Source organism: Doryrhamphus excisus, linkage group LG5 (assembly GCF_037039965.1).
Source record: "Doryrhamphus excisus strain RoL-2023G ecotype Guam linkage group LG5, RoL_Dexc_Guam_v1.1, whole genome shotgun sequence".
Lineage (NCBI taxonomy): Eukaryota > Metazoa > Chordata > Actinopteri > Syngnathiformes > Syngnathidae > Doryrhamphus > Doryrhamphus excisus.
This window is the reverse complement of record NC_136361.1, coordinates 13,757,712-13,775,874: the sequence shown is the minus strand read 5'-3', so window position 1 is coordinate 13,775,874 and position 18,163 is coordinate 13,757,712. Positions and strand designations below refer to the sequence as shown.

At 44.4% G+C, this 18,163-nt stretch overlaps 4 protein-coding genes across 6 annotated transcripts; 3 read left to right on the top strand and 1 right to left on the bottom strand.

Annotated features, from left to right (window-relative positions):
- The first annotated feature begins 47 nt into the window (after positions 1 to 47).
- prune (prune exopolyphosphatase) lies at positions 48 to 3,376 on the top strand. Its single transcript, XM_058052725.2, has 9 exons — positions 48 to 628; positions 1,408 to 1,515; positions 1,583 to 1,785; positions 1,857 to 2,041; positions 2,125 to 2,283; positions 2,345 to 2,436; positions 2,499 to 2,657; positions 2,731 to 2,821; positions 2,887 to 3,376. Exons 1-9 carry the CDS (start codon positions 590 to 592, stop codon positions 3,102 to 3,104), a joined length of 1,254 nt encoding a protein of 417 aa, XP_057908708.2. The 5' UTR covers positions 48 to 589; the 3' UTR covers positions 3,105 to 3,376.
- Positions 3,377 to 3,477: 101 nt separating this feature from the next.
- On the top strand, positions 3,478 to 7,045 carry bnipl (BCL2 interacting protein like). 3 transcript variants are annotated; one of them, XM_058052729.2, is made up of 10 exons: positions 3,478 to 3,675; positions 3,739 to 3,792; positions 4,439 to 4,494; positions 4,902 to 5,111; positions 5,178 to 5,378; positions 5,456 to 5,558; positions 5,643 to 5,774; positions 5,845 to 5,889; positions 5,998 to 6,096; positions 6,194 to 7,045. In XM_058052729.2, exons 1-10 carry the CDS (start codon positions 3,572 to 3,574, stop codon positions 6,216 to 6,218), a joined length of 1,029 nt encoding a protein of 342 aa, XP_057908712.2. In that variant the 5' UTR covers positions 3,478 to 3,571; the 3' UTR covers positions 6,219 to 7,045. The 3 variants fall into 3 exon arrangements, with proteins under 3 accessions (XP_057908712.2, XP_057908711.2, XP_078646885.1); XM_058052728.2 differs by having other exon boundaries at positions 5,845 to 5,931; XM_078790759.1 differs by lacking the exon at positions 5,998 to 6,096 and having other exon boundaries at positions 5,845 to 5,931.
- polr3glb (RNA polymerase III subunit GL b) lies at positions 6,593 to 9,164 on the bottom strand. Its single transcript, XM_058052734.2, has 8 exons — positions 9,002 to 9,164; positions 8,258 to 8,480; positions 8,038 to 8,185; positions 7,893 to 7,961; positions 7,716 to 7,772; positions 7,553 to 7,647; positions 6,883 to 6,990; positions 6,593 to 6,822 (listed from the first exon to the last, which is right to left on the bottom strand). The coding sequence occupies exons 2-8, from the start codon at positions 8,375 to 8,377 to the stop codon at positions 6,736 to 6,738; spliced, it is 684 nt and encodes a 227-aa protein (XP_057908717.2). The 5' UTR covers positions 8,378 to 8,480; positions 9,002 to 9,164; the 3' UTR covers positions 6,593 to 6,735.
- LOC131105029 (immunoglobulin superfamily DCC subclass member 3-like) lies at positions 8,686 to 18,104 on the top strand. The gene is made up of 13 exons (XM_078790512.1): positions 8,686 to 9,771; positions 12,964 to 13,257; positions 13,336 to 13,480; positions 13,538 to 13,668; positions 13,739 to 13,876; positions 13,948 to 14,106; positions 16,055 to 16,220; positions 16,524 to 16,792; positions 16,832 to 17,044; positions 17,119 to 17,307; positions 17,436 to 17,543; positions 17,836 to 17,956; positions 18,026 to 18,104. The coding sequence occupies exons 1-13, from the start codon at positions 9,711 to 9,713 to the stop codon at positions 18,102 to 18,104; spliced, it is 2,073 nt and encodes a 690-aa protein (XP_078646638.1). The 5' UTR covers positions 8,686 to 9,710.
- Positions 18,105 to 18,163: the final 59 nt, after the last annotated feature.

Below are 18,163 nucleotides of genomic sequence, written 5' to 3'. Positions count from 1 at the left end.
CTTCAGGAGGGCATGACGACAGTAATAATGACGCCATATTCTCTCAATGAGGTCAAAATTATAAACTCTATCAAATGCGGCAAACTACATTTCCCATGTTCCCCTATGTCGTCTTCAGGTACATATGGAAAATAGGCTTTCTATCTACGCACAGCCTCCAAAATAGCATTAAAAGTTCCAAACCGACACCATTTAACATGCCTACATAACAAAAACAATCTATCGGCAAGAAAGGGTGTTCCAGTACAGGTGCCTGAATAGTCCTGATTAGCTACAATATTTGTTAATAAGACTCGATATTGACGTCATTATTTAAAAGATTAAAAATAAAGCTGTCGACTCAGTCCAAAAGATGGCTGTCGCCAGAATGTTTAACATTATACTGTTTATGTTATTCACACGGTTAAAAGTAGACCTATATTGTCTGCGAAGGAAAGTGTTACGATTTGGAGAGGACCCTGAATGCAACGTGACCTTTCACACTACACACTCGTGAGTATTTTGTCTTTACACACGCACACACGTTTCATCGGCTGACTTGACCGGAACTGTACCAGCCAGTTAGCAGCTAGCAGTTAGCAGAGCCAACATGGAGGAGTTTCTGTCGAGTTGCCGCTCAGCAGTGAAGGTAAATTGTCTCGCACGCATACGTAGACACACGCACACATACACACACACACGCTCAAGTAAAAAGGAGGACGGAGGACGGTCGTTGCTCGAGCATACCTTGTTTACTTACCTTGCCCACTAGATGTCAGTGATGCGTTCCCAACGTGAACGTCAGACGATGCAAGTCTGGCAAGATGTTACCATCTGCTATTATTGGACGATGTGGATCCATGGCTTCACCAGATGACCTTCAGCGTTTACTGGGGCACCTGACTGTGATGAGAATGAGAACCCCCAAATCTGAGGCCATGGTTATTAACTCTGTAAGGGTGGATTGCACATTCCAGGTTGGCAGTGACATATTGCCTGAGCTGGTGAACTTCAAGTATGTTGGGGTTTTACTCACCATTGATAGAAGGATGGATCATGAGATGGACAGATGGATCAGTGCAGTAATGCGGTCACTGTAACCAGATGCTCCCTGGTGAGGTGCTCAACCCTGAGGAGGCCTGGGGTTTATTTAGGACACGCTGCAGGGATTATGTTGATGTTACTATCTGTATATGTAGCTCACAGATAACATTAGAACATTTATCATGAGTTATCTATAAATGTTTTACTTCTCAATCCGTCTGTTGTTTGTAATAATCTCAATCCATTATCCATTTTTGTTGTGAATCATTTCCATTGTGGGACATTTCTGTTTGGCAGTGAAGAAGACTCACATGCAAGGATGCTACTGCACAAAGATGCTAGCCTGCTTGACTTCCTGTTGACATCTTGCTCTTATTACTCCAGGCAAACACAGATTCATCGAGACAGCCATTCCATGTGGTTCTGGGAAACGAGGCATGTGACCTGGACTCTATGGTGTCAACTCTTGTGTATGCCTACTTCCTGTTCAAGGTACTGTCCAATCAGTCATCAGCGCTGCCTTTGCCCTGTCATCTCTGCATATCATCTCTTTTGCCAGACACGTGGCAGCGAGGTCCACAGCATCCCGCTGCTCAACATCCGCCAGGCGGACATGGTTCTTCGTCCGGATAATATCTTCCTGCTGCGTCAGATTGGCTTGTCTCCGGACCTCCTTCTCTTTCGGGACCAGCTGGACTTGGGAGCTCTGCGGAGAGCTGGACGGCTTGTCCTCACCTTGGTGGACCACAACATCCTTCCCAGGTTAATGCCGGCTAAAGATGAAGGCTGTGGAAATAGAACCCTCAAGCAGTAACGCGTCTTTGTTTCTGTAGTTTAGACAGTGACCTGGAGGGGGCAGTGGTGGAGGTGATTGACCATCACCTGCTGGAGCGCGAGCCCAACCCCTCCTGCCCCGTCACCGTGGAGATGGTGGGCTCCTGTGCCACCTTGGTGACAGAATGCCTCATCCAGAAAGCTCCGGAGATCCTAGACCAGCAGCTCGCTCAGCTTCTTTATGGTAACTGCCCCAATAAGGCCCTACCACATCCCCATAGACCATCACTGTGACTCATTTGGGACTGCTGTATTTTTTTTTTTTAGCAACAATCCTAACGGACTGTGTCAACATGGCGCCAGCAGCAGGCAAGGTGACCCCTAAAGACAGTCAGTACACAGCAGCCCTAGAGGCGCGATTCCCCTCCATGCCACCGCGGGGCGCTCTCTTCCAGGCTCTGCACAACGCAAAGTTTGACGTGTCAGGTGAGGATGTTGACGAGTTGATGTAAATGAATACGATGCCAATTAATATTGTCATCTTCAGGTCTGAGCACTGAACAAATGTTGTTGAAGGACATGAAAAGTCTCTCGGAAAGTTTGTATATCGCAGTGTCAGTCCTCTACCTCCCACTAGAGGTCAGTGCTGACACACATAATGACACTTGCCTGGTGATGTTGCAGAAATGTGTGTGTGTCAGGTGTTCATGCAGAGGGCGGAGCTGGATTTGGAGCTCTCACAATTCTGTCACAAGTTTGGGTTTGAGCTGCTCGTCTTGATGAGCATCTCGTTCACAGAGGGGAACGAGCCAATCAGAGAGCTGGCACTGTTCAGCCACAGCGTCCCCTGCAGGGAACAGGTACATGTTACAGCTGTAACTGTGGCGACTGCTTCACTTGATGTGTCATGATGACCTTCCACTTCCATTTCAGTTGAGCCAGTATCTGGAGCAGGCTGGAAACCCTGCTCTCAATCTCTGTCCAATCAGCAGCCCTCATCCTCACATCACAGCGTATCACCAAGGTAACTGACATATACATTGTGTTGTCTTGCCTTGTGTTCCTGTTCACACCACTTTTGTCTTGAAGGAAACTCTTTGGCGTCCCGTAAGAAGCTGCTGCCCCTCATTAAGGATTTCCTGAGGGCGCGCGATAGCGATGCTGAGGAAGACCGGGAGTCTCTGGTGCCCCCCACACCCATGAACAGCCTGGTGGATGGCTGCCCCCTGGACGCCGGCCTGCCCGCCATCAGCGAGCATGCTCTGGAGGAGAAGTTCAGCAGGATGACTGACAGAAGAGGTCCTTGACCTGACAATCATTTGAAAAACATTTTAATTTTTTTCTTCTGTTGGTCTTAAATTTGACATTTACAACTCTATTAATAATTACATCTGATAATATTTTGACTTTTTAAAATAAATAAACTATAGTAATACACACACTCGTTGTCAGCATGTCAGACACAACTAATGTCTCAAATGGTGACGCATGTTCTCTTCGTGCTTGCATGGCTTCCCACAGCCCAAAAACATCCATGTTAGCGTTGAAATGGTCTCTATGTGTCCACCCACTCAGTTGGGTTAGGCGCCAGCTCGCCTTTGACCCTAAACACTATAAGCGCTTCAAAATAAATGACCTAAATACAAACCTTGCTGGGTTTTAGCACCTCAACAACACCAATTCTATGTGGAGTGCTCAGCAGCTAATTGGTCGGGACTAGTGACGTCATCGTGTAGGTGAGTTTGGATCAGTCAGACAGCAGTTAGCCTCTGAAATGCAGACAAACCTGTCACACACCAGCAAGAAACACACATCCACACACAGGACATCCAGGAGCCTTCTTGTGAGAATCTACGGTGACATCATGAACTTTGACAGGTAAGCGTGTGTTCGTCTGTGTGTGTTTTATGTTTATTACTAACTTGATGTATGTCATCACAGAACGCCAACATGGCCTCATGAAATGGAGTTGCGACAAGAAGACCATTTCCCTGGGTACACAACACAAGTACTACACACTGTCAACATAATGTGGTTCCACCTCTAACAATTACTTAGTTACATTGTGTTACTTATACAACTTGATTATACTACCTAATACTATTACTTACATGACTTTGTTACATAGTCACACTACTCAGTAGTGTTTGTTACACTCATCTCTTCCTATAAGATTCAATCAGTTAGTCACTAACAAGTAAACAAGGCCCAGCCTCCTTGTTTTCAGGTGGGTCAATGTCCATCATTACATCTGAATGGGATGCTAACAGAGGCGAAGCCGCCCAAATGACCATCGCTGGTGGCCCCAGGCCCCACGCTCTTGTATCCCACCAACTGTCGTTTGACACCACAAAAGAGCAAAATCATTCATGACTGGACACTTGTACTAAGTTGTCATGCTCGAGCAGTCCTATCTAGTCCAACTTCAGGTATCAATGCCACAATGCCACATTCAATATGAGTAATGGTCTCACCTTGGCCACCCCAATGACAAATTTCTGGCTCCGCCACTGTTGCTAAGCGGATTTGCGTGAGATGTTGGATTGTGTTGTCAACGATTAGTAAATGTAGTACATTGTGCTTAAGTACACCACATTTGTTCAATGTGTTTGAATATATATAATGTAGTGTCTATGCACAGACCTCTCCCAGGAGATGGTGGAAGACCTCACGATGAAATTGTCAGTCCACCAGCAGGTGATTGTTTTTTCTTCTTCTATTTTTTTTAAATGGGCCGCACGGTTAATGAGTGGTTAGCATGTTGGCCACACAGTCAGGAGATCGGGAAGACCTGGGTTCAAATCTCCTCTTGGACATCTGTGTCGGTTTTGTCCGGGTTTTCTGGTTTCCTCCCACATTCCACTAACATCCATGCTAGGTTAATTGGTGACACCAAATTGTCCATCCGTATGAATGTGAGTGTGAATGGTTGTTTGTCAATATGTGCCCTGTGATTGGCTGGCGTCCAGTCCAGGGTGTACCCCGCCTCTCGCCCGAAGACAGCTGGGATAGGGTCCAGCATAGAAAATAGATGGATAGTTTTTAAACTCTATTCTTTGGTGCTCATGGCCTTGCCCCCTTAATCTACCGAATCTCCCAATCAGGTGGCATCGTGGGTGGAGCTAAGAAACGTCTGACTGCTCCCACTCTTAGCCTTACTCTGAGCCATGGCGATTCCCACGAGCAAAGTCACGACAGCTTCTCGGCTGCAGCGGTCTCGTCCACACATTCGCTAGACATCAACTTGGAGGCGCTGGAGACGCCGTCTGACAGCGAGGCGGAGCCTGATGGCGCGCACGACCTGGACTGGGATGGTGAGACGAACATGCAAACATCAGCCAGAACACTGCGATCGTCAGCTGCCCTATGACCTATGGCAGATGACTTCCCTTGGATGAGGAGGAAGGAGGGCGTGGGGGGCATGGCCTGGAAGCAGGCGGAGCCTAGTGGAATGGGGCTGATGGAGCTGGACCGAGTAGACAGCAGAGGACGCCGCTGGAGGAAGTTCTACATGTCCGGACAGGAATATCATGTCAACATGAGCGTCCTGGAGCCATACCTCCAGGTCCTGTCACACGGAGGTTAGAGGTCACGCACCCCCAAAAGCAATACAGCACATGTGTAGGTTAAAGGTCACCGTGCATTGATTGACCATCAGGTTACTATGGGGATGGGATGAACGCCATCATCCTGTTCACGTCGTGCTACCTTCCAGAGAACACAATTGACGACTACAACTATGTGATGGAGCACCTATTTAGGTGAGACCTAACAACTTGGAAACAATGGCTCCGCTAACATGTCACAGCGCATGTCTCCTTGAGTGTGTGTATGTGCACTTCCAGGTACATGGTGGGCACGTTGGACCTGATGGTGTCAGAGAACTACCTGCTGGTCTTCCTGTGCGCCATGGCGCCTAGAAACAAATTTCCCTCCATCAGATGGCTGCGGCAGTGCTACACTTCCATTGACAGGAGGTGCGTTGGTTTCTCATGCCAGCACAGCCCAAACTGGTTTCCGTGACAACACAGTGTCATCTGTCTCCAGGTTGAAGAAGGACCTCAAAGGACTTCTGGTGGTCCACCCCAGTTGGTACGTCAAAGTCCTCCTCACTGTGATCAAGCCCTTTGTCAGGTGAGGTCACCATAGCAACACAAATCATTGCATAATCATCTGGTGACCTATGACCTTTGTCTTCAGTAACAAGTTCAGCAGGAAGATTCGTTTCATCCAAAGTCTTGACCAGCTTTCTCACGTAATCCCCATGGACAGACTGATGATCCCCGACGCTATTTTTCAGTAATGAGGCCCCTTCCTGTCTGCCTCATCTGCTTCCTGTTTCTTGACATCACTTCCTGGTAGTGGGATCTTCAGCTAATTTCACTTCCTTTCACAGGTTTGACCAGCAGTTAAACAAATGACGAGTGCCATGTCAATGGCCTGGACAGTTCCTAGAGACCGATGAGGCGCTGCCAGGAAACACTCTCTGAAGAGGCTGATTCAAAGGCTTTCCAAAAAAACCCAGAAGAACTTGTATGATCTGTGGAGGAAGAAGGAAGAAGTCAAGACAACACAAAACATTTCTGTAAATGAGATTGTGATGGAACAAAATGTTCAAATCAATGTACTGTAGATGTAAAACTATAATGATAATCACATGCAAAGAAACCTGCAGGGGGCGCTGTTTTCGTTCACGTACTTACCACGTCATGACGTCATCTCATGCTGCCACTGTCCACTGTCCAACAAGATTAGTGTGTGTGTGTGTGTTTTCATACAAACTACCAGGACAGTATTGTCTTCAACGTTTCAATGAAATATTTTTCTCTATTGTAGTAAAAAGTTAACAATCAACAATATGAAAAAAGAAACAAACTTGACACTATTTAAAATCTTGACTTAAAACTGGCAGTTGGCATTGAAATCGCCACAAATGTTTCAGTAAATGGCCTCGTCCATGTTGTCGTCACTTTCCGCGCCAAAGTCCTCGCCGTTGTCGAAATAGGACATGATGTAGTCCGTCTCCTGCAACACACAGCTCGTTATTATGATGAAAAAAAAATATCTCATTTGATGTCTTCTCACTTCCTCCAGCTCCTCCTCGTCATACTCTTCCTCGGCCTCCTGATCCTCTTCCTTCTTCTCCTGCTGCTCCTCATCCTCAGAGTTCTGCTGCTCTTCACTCTGGAGCGTCTAAACAGCAGGAGCAGTTTAACAGAAGTTAAAAAAAAAGCTATTAGCAACTCCAGACATCAGTGAGCTAGTAATTTTTTCAACCTTCTCCCAGTATGCACACTCTATAATGCTACACAGACAACTGCTTACTTACACAAAATAAACACAGTTAGAACACTGATACATTGTTACTTACAGCTGGAGCTGTACTGGACTTCAGCAACAGTTTGGTGGATACTCCAGCTTTGTATAGTCTAGCTTCACTTATATGGCTAGTACCCGAGCACGCCCATTTAAGGAAGGCCAGCTAACTGTGACGAAAATACTCTCTGAAAATGAGCGTTCAGAGACATCCCAAACTTCTACAAGCACAAACCTCGTTATCTGAAACTTTAGTATCATTTAACACAGGAAAACAACATTCTAACTACATTTATAGGTAAGGAAAGTGGAAAAAGCATAATAGGTCCCCTTTAAAGTAAAGCCGAATGGGGAAATGAATGAAGTTTAGGTAGAAACGAAAGTAGAAATTTCGGTAAAGAGGTGTTTGTGAAGTAAAAGTTGCAGCATGATGTCAAACCTCCAGCTTGAGGAGAACTTCCTTGTTTTCTGTTACTGCTTTTTTCTGCTCATCAGCCTGACCCTTCTTTGACTGCACAACCTCTTTGGGCGCACCTGGCAGGTCAAAAGAGATGTAATAATCTTCATCCACTTGCCACAAGTATGTGTGTGTGCGCGCTTACCCTTTTTTATTGTTTTCTTGACACGTAACCTCAGCTCTTTTGGGAATCTCTTCGAATCTGAAGAACAACCAAAAATGACATTCACAGAGCGTGTGACCCATCACTGAGTTGCACCATCGCATACAATGTGCCGCCATCGTCGTTTGTACAAGGATGGAATGTGATTGTGGGTCTCACCTGGCAACCAGCCTGTCAGAGCGTCGGCCTGCTCGCCGCTGTGATATTTGTCAGAGTATCGTTCCACATCTGGAGATAAGATCTTCAAAATAAATGTCCTTCTTGCCCGATAAAGAATTATTGATTATTGAGGTGATACACTTACCTGTGTGTGCCCTCTGACCTGTGTGTGCAGAGGCTGGCTGGATGAAGAAGGGGAGGGTCTTCATGGCCCCTCTGAACTCCTGTTTCAGGGCCAACAGATACTCTGCCTCCTCGCCTCCTGCTAGGGGGAGGGGCTTGTGCTCCAAAGCCTTCATCAGACAACAATGTCAGTTTCCCATAATGCTTTACAGAAAAAAAAACAACGAAACAGTGCGTCTCACAGGAAACAGAGGTGTGGGCTGTTGGATGGACGGTGGTAGAGTATCTCCTCTGTTGATGCCGATGGCTTCCACGTTGAACGTCATCATTCTGCGACTCCGACCACGACCGCGTCCTGCCATCTCTGTCTCCACCCCGCTGAGTTAAAATGTGTCTGGGCAAGTCTGATTAAGATTTCATACACTCTGTTCTTCAACAGGCGTAAGACATCTGGTCACCTGGAATCTGGCAACCAAATAGCACTTTAGGTAACATGAAGAACATTATAGAAAATCTAATAACCACCCACATTCAAAGTTAACTGGGAACACGTTTCCTTCACCATGTTTATGCAGCATTCCAGATTCCTGGGAAGTAGTTAATATCACACTATAACACACACGTTCCAGTGGAAAATAAACAAACATGACGAAAGACCTAAAGACCTAAGCCCAATCACGCATATCCATCTTAACAATTGACATGCTGAAACGCTTTCGATCAATAGTCGCTCATATTATCTGTTAATAAATGTGTGATATGTAACATTCATTGAGCTCGTCCAACTTTGAGCGGCATTCCAACGTATTTTCAAGTGGGAGGCCTATGGAGTTAGGTATAAAGAATTAACTATTATACATATCGTTAGCTATACAGTCATAGTTTGCTGATTGACGGTGAATATAAGTGGAAGTGAAACAGCGTAGCAGATGGGGGTTCAAAGTCAACGCGTCGTCTTGATACATGTACAAAGTGTGTTGTCTTACTTTCAATGTGCATCTTGTGGTCAACTATTATGTTTGCTTCTTCTTGGTGAACTAAAACAAGAGTAAAAATTCCGACGTCTTTGTTTACATCAAACGGCCAGGCGCCATCTTTTTCTTATTCGTGCTTCCGGTGCTCGGAAGCGCGCCACCTGCTGTCTTGGAGTGGGAGTCCATCTTCCTGCAGTACAACCAATGACAACTGTTGTGTGGTATAAATTGTTAAACGTTGATAGAATGGTGGTATGAAAATTTGTTTTTGAGGAAGACGATAATGATGGTGAACAAGAAGGTGTCTCATGAGCAGAAAGACAATTGCAACTAGACCACAATAAAGCAACAAATGCATAAATAAACCCACGGACAAATAGTATGAATAGTAGTACATACTTTTATGAGTACATAAAAGCAACACTAAGTAGAGCGAGGACTGATTAATCACTGGAGCTTGATATCAGTGGACCAGCCCAGACACATCACATGTTCCTTCAAACTCCTTTAGTTCATCACTTCACCATTTCAGTCATTGATTGACGGTCAAGTTCAAGTTGAAGGAGGCGCCCAACTTGACCCCTGGGTCACTATCAGAATCCAACCCTCCACAGAGGCTCCACCCTCCCCGTCTGTGACAGCTCCATCTTTTTGGACAGACGAACACCAAGACAAGTGTCGTCTGGATGTCTCCTCACATTTGGATTAAAAAGTTGAAAACATGAAATTGACATGGATGACGACGATGATAATAACAATGATGATGAGGATGTCCTGCTCAGGTATGTTACTATTATTATTTCCATTGTGGAACTTATAACAAGCCAACAAACTGCTTTTTGATGAGGAACATAAAGATGAAAAGCTATCTTTATTATTATTATTATACACCTTGTGATAAACTTAATATGCTTGTACTGCCCCCTTAATGATTTGATACTTTATTTCTTACATAAGTAATGCAACAATGTACTTTTTTTACTGTTTTGTACTTCAGCTCGAGTGCGTGTGCTTTTGTGTGTGTGTGTGTGTTTTGCTCTTCAGCTTGAGCGTGTGTGTATGTGTTTTGCACTTGAACTTGAGAATATGTCATTGAAAAGACTTTCTCCACTGTCAGAATATGTAAAATATTGATATTAAATATGTTATTATGAGAAGTAAAGACATGTATTGTTTAGTATGTTTAAATTTATTCAACAAAATATTATAATTTATATGTTTTTCTGAGTTCTAAATTCGACAATATACAACAATTAATATGTTTTAACAAGATTTAACACGGTATTTTATTTAATATGTGTTAATTAAATGTAACAGTACTATGTACAACGTGTAATAAGATTTAAAAGTATATTATATTTAATATGTGTTTTAATAACATTTCATATTATATTATATTTAGTATATTCACTATTGGGATTCAGTAACATGTTTTACCATTTACTATATTGGTATTATTTAACAGTATATTTAATGTAATATGTTTTAAGTACATATAAAAGTATGCATTATACAATATTTAATATTGGCTTTATTGAGATTGAATGTATAGTCTATGTAATATTGTGTGTGTTTTAATGAGGTTTACTTCTTTTTGTGAGGCATCATGAAGGGGGGGGGGCCAGGTTGATTGTCTGTGGGGCTGTCAAGGTCAAAGTCAGACTCTCATGACCTTTAGGGGACGAGGTCACCATCTGTAAAGCCTGAAGAGGATTTGGGGGTGTTTGTCTCCCCCATTTCATTCAGAATTGATGTCACACATGTTCACATTTAATAAATGGGCAAAATATATTCAAATAAATACATTCAATGTTGTTGTTGTAAACAATGTTCCCACTCTTCTTTTGTTGTTTTCTCTTATGTAAAATTCTGTGATTATATGTGTGGAAAAAATCACATATTGAATTGGTAACTGCTATGGCGTGGAGAAGGCATAGGATTTAATAAGCTTTGCTTCTTCCTGCTCCTTTTCAGACATGTGTAGTAATGAGGTGTTGTGTGTGTGAATGTATATGTGAGAAACAATAATGTATATAGTATGAAATAAATTAAGAAGAATAAGAAATGTTAATATGTTGAACATAATACAACTACATCAATCTAAATGAATAAGAATGTAGTCAATGTTATTTTAAAAGTAATAAGGACAACATATTTTATATTTAACATATTTTACATATGTAGATAAGACTGCGCTGCTTGCTGAATCAATGTCAACAATATGGGAACAATCTATGCAAAATCAAAATAAATCCTTCTACATTCCAAAAACATGCTAGGTTAATTGGTGATTCCAAATTGTCCATAGGTATGAATGTGAGTGTGAATGGTTGTTTGTCTATATGTGCCCTGCATGTGATTGGCTGGCGACCAGTCCAGGGTGTACCCCGCCTCTCGCCCGAAGACAGCTGGGATAGGCTCCAGCATACCCACAACCCGAGTGAGGATAAGCGGTATAGAAAATGGATGGATGAAATGAACCTCAAGTGCATGTTTTTGGAATGAGGGAGAAAAACAGAGAAAACCCACACACGTAATAGTTGAGAATACTTCCAACATACTACTACTTTATTACATGCTTTGAACCTTGCAAATAACTAAATCAACTGCAATAAGATTGGAATTTTTTCGCTGCTGTGTACACATAAAATATTAACAATGGAAAATCAACAGAAAGTCCTTAAGTTGGACATTATGAAACGGTAAAATGTGTTCTTTGTTCACATACTTTTGTAACGCAGCTCCAACAACAAAATTCAAGGTGAAAAGGAAAAGCAGTAGACCAAATGGATTGATGACATGGAACAAAAACTATTAACAAAACTGTAAAGTAATATCTAAAAGTATCTAAAGTAAGATCTAAAAAAATCAGTGCGACTGGTGAACCCTGACCGCCAACCTTCAGTGAGAAGATGGAACTAATTGATGATGAAGACATGTTCTAACCACCACAATACATTCGTGTTTAGGAAATGGAAATGAAGACACAGCTGGGGGGGTGTTAGACTTTTGTGCTTTTGTAGTATTGTTAGTTAGAAGGGGGGTCAGACTTTTGTGTTGTTTGGAGGGGAGGGGCTAAGACCAGCTGGGAAGAAACATGCTTGGGGGGAGGGGCTTGTGAAAAAAACCCAAATTGAAGTTGAACGCAAGATGATACTTTTATTGTTTTTTTTCCTCTTATGTATTAGCATCAACAAATAGTAGTATATGAAAAAGTCATTGTAGTAGTAATCTATCTAGTAGTACTCTATGAGTGTACCAGTACTGGACTATGGGACTTATGGGACTGTAGGAGTGTAGTAGTACTGTAAAAGTGTAGTAGTAGTGTATTAGTGTACTTTTACTGTGTAATATTGTTTGATTAGTACTAGTGTGTACCAGTATTGTAGGAGTGCAGTAGTACTGTAACAGTACAGCAGTACTGTATGAGGGTAGTAGTACTGCAGGAATTATTTATAAATGTCAGAGTCTAGTAGTACTATATAAGTGAACCAGGACTGTATGAGTGTAGTAGTCCTGGTAAGAGGGTACGGTAAGAATACTGTAAGAGTGTAGTAGTAGTGTATAAGTGTACTTTTACTGTGGAATATTGTTTGATTAGTACTGTATGAGTGTACTGGTATTGTAAGAGTGTAGTAGTACTGTATGAGTGTAATAGTACCATAAGACTGTAGTAGCATTAGCAGTAGTAGTGTATGAGTGTAAAATCATGATAAGAGAGCAGTAGTACTGTGTGAGTGTATTAGTACTGCAGAAGTGCGGTAGCACTATAAAAGTATAGTAAGTTCTGAAGAAGTACTGAAAAATGTAGTGTACCAATACTGTAGTTGGAATACAATACCGTTTTACTGCAAGAGTGTATTGTACTGTAAAAGAGCAGTAGTACTGTATGTAGAAAGTATCATGTGTAAATACATTTTTTGTTGGATGTTCTTGGAAGTTGCAAAAAAAACCCCACTTCGTCACCTTTTCAGGTGTGGGCGGAGCCTCTGAGCTGTCCTTCCTCAAAGAGCCCAGTGATGTCATCGCCGTGAAGGACCGCCCACTGATGCTGGACTGTCTGGTAGAGGGGGAGGGGCCTATCTCCATCACCTGGAGGAAAGATGGTGTCGCTGTGGAAACAGGAGTGCTGGCAAACGGAACGTTGCTCATCAGCAGTTTCTCCAAAAAGAGGCGGGGCAATGCAACAGATGCTGGCGAGTACGACTGCGCTGCACGGAACCGCTACGGCATGCTTATCAGCCGCAAGGCCCGTGTGCAGCTGGCATGTGAGTCACATGACTTCTACCTGTTTTTAGCATGTAGCTGAGCCTGTTTTAACCCCACCTCCCTCGTCGGCCACATAGCCCTCCCCAAATTTGTGTCCCACCCACAGTCAGTGGCGGTGGATGAAGGGGGTGTGGCCAGACTCACCTGCCAGGTGAATGGGATTCCTGAGGCCAACATCAGCTGGCACAAAGACCGACGCCCACTGAGCACCAATGAACCCAGGTATGTCGTATGTGTGTTACGTAAATCACTGTGAGTTCAAACATGGCTTCCATGCAGGTATACACTGCTTCCCAACGGTGTGCTGCACATCAACGCCGTTCGCCAAAGTGACAGCGGATTGTTTCGTTGCGTGGCATCCAATGTAGCCAAGACGCGCTACAGTCACGAGGCCCAGCTGTCCGTTACCCGTAAGCAACGCTCCACCGCAGAACGCCTGTGCTGCTGCTTCTTTACGCCATTTTTTTCTTGCATGTCCAGGAGCGGGATCCAGGACCTACAAGGAGCCTGTCATACTATCTGGTCCCCAGAACCTCACCATCAACGTGCATCAGACCGCCATCTTGGAATGCATTGCCACAGGAAACCCGCGGCCCATCGTGTCGTGGAGTCGCCTTGGTAGCCGTAACTCGTAACACACACGCTCAGTGTGTAACCATGGCGGCAGCTCATGATGCCACATGTTTCAGATGGCCGCTCCATCGGCGTGGAGGGCGTCCAGGTTTTGGGAAGTGGAAACCTGATGATCTCAGACGCCACGCTCCAACATTCTGGAGTTTACGTTTGTTCCGCAAACCGTCCGGGAAGTCGATCTCGACGTACGGCACTCGGACGCCTTGTCGTGCAAGGTGAGCTTCGTCAAGTGATCATCTGTCCTTCTTCGTGGCTTCTTCCTCGTGTGTGCATGTGTGTGCATGTGTGTGCGTGTGTGCGTGTGTTTGCGTTGATCTTGAACTTGTTCAGTTTTGTTAATTCATGTCAAGTTCACACGTCTGACCTCTGACTCCTAAGCCTCCCATGTCTCACTATACGTATGTGTGTGTGTGTGTGTGTGTGTGTGTGTGCATTGATCTTGAGCTTGTCCAAGTTTGCCAATTCAGGTCAAGTTTACACCTCTGACCTCTGAATGTGTGAATTTTGTGTGTGTGTGTGTGTGTGTGTAAATGTGCCTGTGAGAGTCATTGTGTGCATTTTTGTGTGTGTGTGTGCGTGTAATTGTGTAAACAAATGAACAAAAAACCAGCAGCTGCAGCTCAGACAGACAAAGGTCAGAGGTCAGAGAGGTTCCCACACTGAGATTCAATTAACATGAGAACAATTCATATGATCATCACGTGCGCATATTTACATATGTTCTTGCAATGATGATTAGTTCATTCCCATATATTGTCAGAACCTGGCTCTCGGGCAGCGGCAACCCCATTCAGGGAGACTAGACTATGGCCGTATGTGCCACACATTCAATGGCAACCACAACAACAACTCCAGCTGCAACAGGGGAGCAGCAGCCCCGAGTCAATGTCTGCCCACAGTTCCCCAACCACTCCTGGCACTACTGTTTCACTATCTTTACACCTTAGGTTTTCTCCAGCTCTTTATGTTCCTTTTTCTGGCTCAATAGTATCAATAGGGATTGCCACATCACCATCTTCTGAACTTTATCCACTTGCCTTATTCAGCTAACAATATCTCGGATCCCCCCCAAAAAAGCATTCACAGGTAATTTCTTTTTGTTTTTTTTGTTAGTTTTTTGTCCCGTCCAGCCATTGGGGCAGATAGTATTGTTGATCTAAATGCCCTTACATGCTAGACAGATTTGCTCTGTGTCAGGAAAGGTGTTGGCTACAACTTCCCTGTACCATGAAATTTTATTTGCCGTTATTTGATGTTTTTGTTATGCGCATTTGGAGCGACGGGACCGGAGCAAGAAGAAACACAGAAAAGAATAACTGGGGTGGGGGGTGGTGTGGGGGGGCAGTAGAGAGAGAGAAAAAAACAGCAGCAACAAGAATTCCCAAAACAACAACAGTGACAAACAGAACAGTTAAATGTCAATGATGGCTAAGGGTCACACTGGAGATGATATCAGTGAAATGAAACAGTCCAACTTACCAGTAGCAATAGTAACAATGAAGACATGAACCGTGATAGTAAACATAATTACAGCCATACAGTTACAGTAATTAAAATCTCACTGCTTGACATCATTTTTACTGTAATAATAGCATACCAATAGCATATAGACATCATGGATAAGATGGTAGATTGTGTAGAGAAGCACCCATGTGCTGTGAGTGTCCATATGGAGGTGTGTACTTCTGTGTATATATTCATATATGTGTGCGTAAGTGTGCTTGTGTATGTGAATGCGAGTGTGTGAATGTGTAATTCACAGGTAATTTCTACACAAATTAACTTGTCCCATTGTAATATAATATCTTTTATTATTATTATTATAGTTATTGACATTATTATTATGCTTAGTTCATTTGTTTGTCCATATTTTATGCTAATTAGCCCTCCTCCTCTTCTGAAACCCCTCACCCCATGACCTCTGACCCCTTTGTCTTCACACCAAGTGGAGGGGTAGGGGCGTAGCTTCCAAAAGTTATTCATGTTCACCATGGAGACTGTCTGACGAGACAGCAGATGTCTCTGACAATGATGATGTCATCACCATGTCACACAGCAACTGCTCCAATTTATACATTTAATGTTTCATTTGGGGGGAGACGTCTCTCCCACAAGTCTAGTAATAAATAAAAAGGAACTTTGTTGACGTGTCTCATCCTGCAGCCCCCCCTGAGTTCGTCCACTGGCCCCAGTCGGTCTCCCGGCCAGCAGGGGGCAGCGCCGTCTTCAGCTGCTCGGCGACCGGCGTTCCCGAGCCCCATATCATTTGGCTCAAGAACGGAAAACTACTCGGTCCGGGTGCCAACGTCAAGCTCGCCAATGGAAACACGTAATTATACCATCGCCATCCATTAAATGTTACTCGTGTGTGTGTGCTGTTCAGTAAGTGTCCTGTGATTGACTGATGACCAGTCCAGTGTACCCCGCCTCTCGTGTCAGCTGGTATAGACTCCTGCACACCCCAACCTGATAACTGAATTAAATGGATAGTTATGTTAACATTGTGGGGCGCTGTGTTTGTTCCATTAGCATACAGGCTAACTAGCATAATTTTCAAAGGAATTTGCCATAGTCCTCAAGTTGTGTTGTCATGGCAACACATTCATTCAGTTTGTCTGTGCCCCCCCACCAGGACGCTGGCCATCACCCGCATTGCCCCCAATGATGAGGCCATCTACCAGTGCATTGCCGAGAACAGCGCCGGTGCCAACCAGGCCAGTGCCCGTCTGGCCATCAGCCATGGACCTGATCTTCCAGAAGCCCCAAGTGGCCTTCTGGTCACGCCCCTTAGCTCAAGTAGCCTTCAGCTTACGTGGGACGAGCCACCAGAAGACGTCACCCAGCATATCATTGGATATGTCCTGCATATTCGGAGGCTTGGAGGTAAATCAGAAACGCAATCAGAAAATGTGAAAGACCATGTTAGACCACATGAGACCAGGTTCAAAACACAAAAAGTTCAACCTGTGCCCTTTGACCTGTCCTCAGAATCTGACAGTGCAGAGCTACAGGAGGCCGTCAGTAAGACCACATTCCGTCACGAGTTCTCCAACCTGGAAGCAGCCACCACTTACTCCATCTACTTGAAGGCTTATTCTGCTCTGGGAGGAAGTCGGCAGTCCAGTGTCGTCATCTCCACCACACTAGGGGGCGGTAGGTGGACATTTCGTGGGGGGAACATCGGCTGACCTCAGGAAGCTCCTAATGTGGCTGTGTTTGTCCCACAGTTCCCAGCCCTCCCAGTTTCTTCACAAAGGTTCTGAACCAGACAGCCATGCAGGTGTACTGGGACCTGCCCAGTAAGCCAGGCAAGGTGGAGGGCTTTAAACTGGAGTACAACAGGGTTTCTAACCCTCATCTCAAGGGCCAGGAAACCTTTCCAGGACATATGAACACACACACCTTGTCCAACCTCGGTCAGTGTGACACAGGCTTTCAGTGGGGATGAACCAGATGTTTAGCGAGCTAGCTATATATAGCATGCCGGTTAGCATTAGCTTAGCGTACGTCACACTTGAACCTGACCATGTCATCCTTCTTGCAGAACCACGCTCACTTTATGAGATCCAGCTGGTGGCGTTTAACGGGAATGGAGAAAGTCCAATCACCCGACACCTTGTGTCCTTGGAAGAGGATAAAAACACAGCAGCAGGTAGGAGCTTCATCCTGACCTTTGAACTCTAACATTTTAATTTAGAACTTTGACAGCGGGCCAAGAAGGGAACAGTAGACACAAAAGGTGGCCAAGATGTATTAAAGAAGACCACTATAGGGACAAAAGTAGACCAGTATACACAAGAGAACTAGTCAAGACAAAATAAGACCAACAGAGACTGACGAAGACCAATAGAAAGGAAAGAAAACAGTAGGGACACGAGAACTGGTAGAGATGAAGAAAGACCAGCCAATACAAAAAGACAAATCATTGTGTGTCTCATCATCAGGTCCGAGTTGCAAGTGCGACTGGTCTGAGAGTTCCAGGTGGACTGTGCTGCTGGGCATCCATGGTGGTGTGGCGTGTGTCCTTTGCTTGCTGCTCTTCATCCTGCTGGGCTACAGACGAAGGTGAGACAGCATCATCACCACCATTATCATTATCTTCTTCTTCATATGTTTTATTTTTTTTTTTTGCAGGAAGCCCCCGCCCGGTGTCAGTGGTGTCAGCGCTCCAGCTGAGGATGCTGAGACGAGGCAGGTGTCCATTGAACTTTGACCCTGTTGTAGTATCATCCCTAATCTCCCTGTTCCGCCCACACAGGTGTGACTCCACAT

Coding starts and splice junctions, on each gene's coding strand:
- prune (XM_058052725.2), top strand. CDS start 590: ATGGAGGAGTTTCTGTCGAGTTGCCGCTCAGCAGTGAAG. Junction 2,042..2,124: donor GCTCGCTCAGCTTCTTTATG/GTAACTGCCCCA, acceptor TTTTTTTTTTAG/CAACAATCCTAACGGACTGT. Junction 2,658..2,730: donor GCGTCCCCTGCAGGGAACAG/GTACATGTTACA, acceptor CTTCCATTTCAG/TTGAGCCAGTATCTGGAGCA.
- bnipl (XM_058052728.2), top strand. CDS start 3,572: ATGCAGACAAACCTGTCACACACCAGCAAGAAACACACATCCACACAC. Junction 5,559..5,642: donor GTGATGGAGCACCTATTTAG/GTGAGACCTAAC, acceptor GTGCACTTCCAG/GTACATGGTGGGCACGTTGG. Junction 5,932..5,997: donor GTGATCAAGCCCTTTGTCAG/GTGAGGTCACCA, acceptor CTTTGTCTTCAG/TAACAAGTTCAGCAGGAAGA.
- polr3glb (XM_058052734.2), bottom strand. CDS start 8,377: ATGGCAGGACGCGGTCGTGGTCGGAGTCGCAGAATGATGACGTTCAAC. Junction 8,186..8,257: donor AGCCCACACCTCTGTTTCCT/GTGAGACGCACT, acceptor TGTCTGATGAAG/GCTTTGGAGCACAAGCCCCT. Junction 7,962..8,037: donor AGGTCAGAGGGCACACACAG/GTAAGTGTATCA, acceptor TCTTATCTCCAG/ATGTGGAACGATACTCTGAC.
- LOC131105029 (XM_078790512.1), top strand. CDS start 9,711: ATGAAATTGACATGGATGACGACGATGATAATAACAATGATGATGAGG. Junction 13,669..13,738: donor GGCCCAGCTGTCCGTTACCC/GTAAGCAACGCT, acceptor TTGCATGTCCAG/GAGCGGGATCCAGGACCTAC. Junction 16,793..16,831: donor AGGTAAATCAGAAACGCAAT/CAGAAAATGTGA, acceptor CACATGAGACCA/GGTTCAAAACACAAAAAGTT.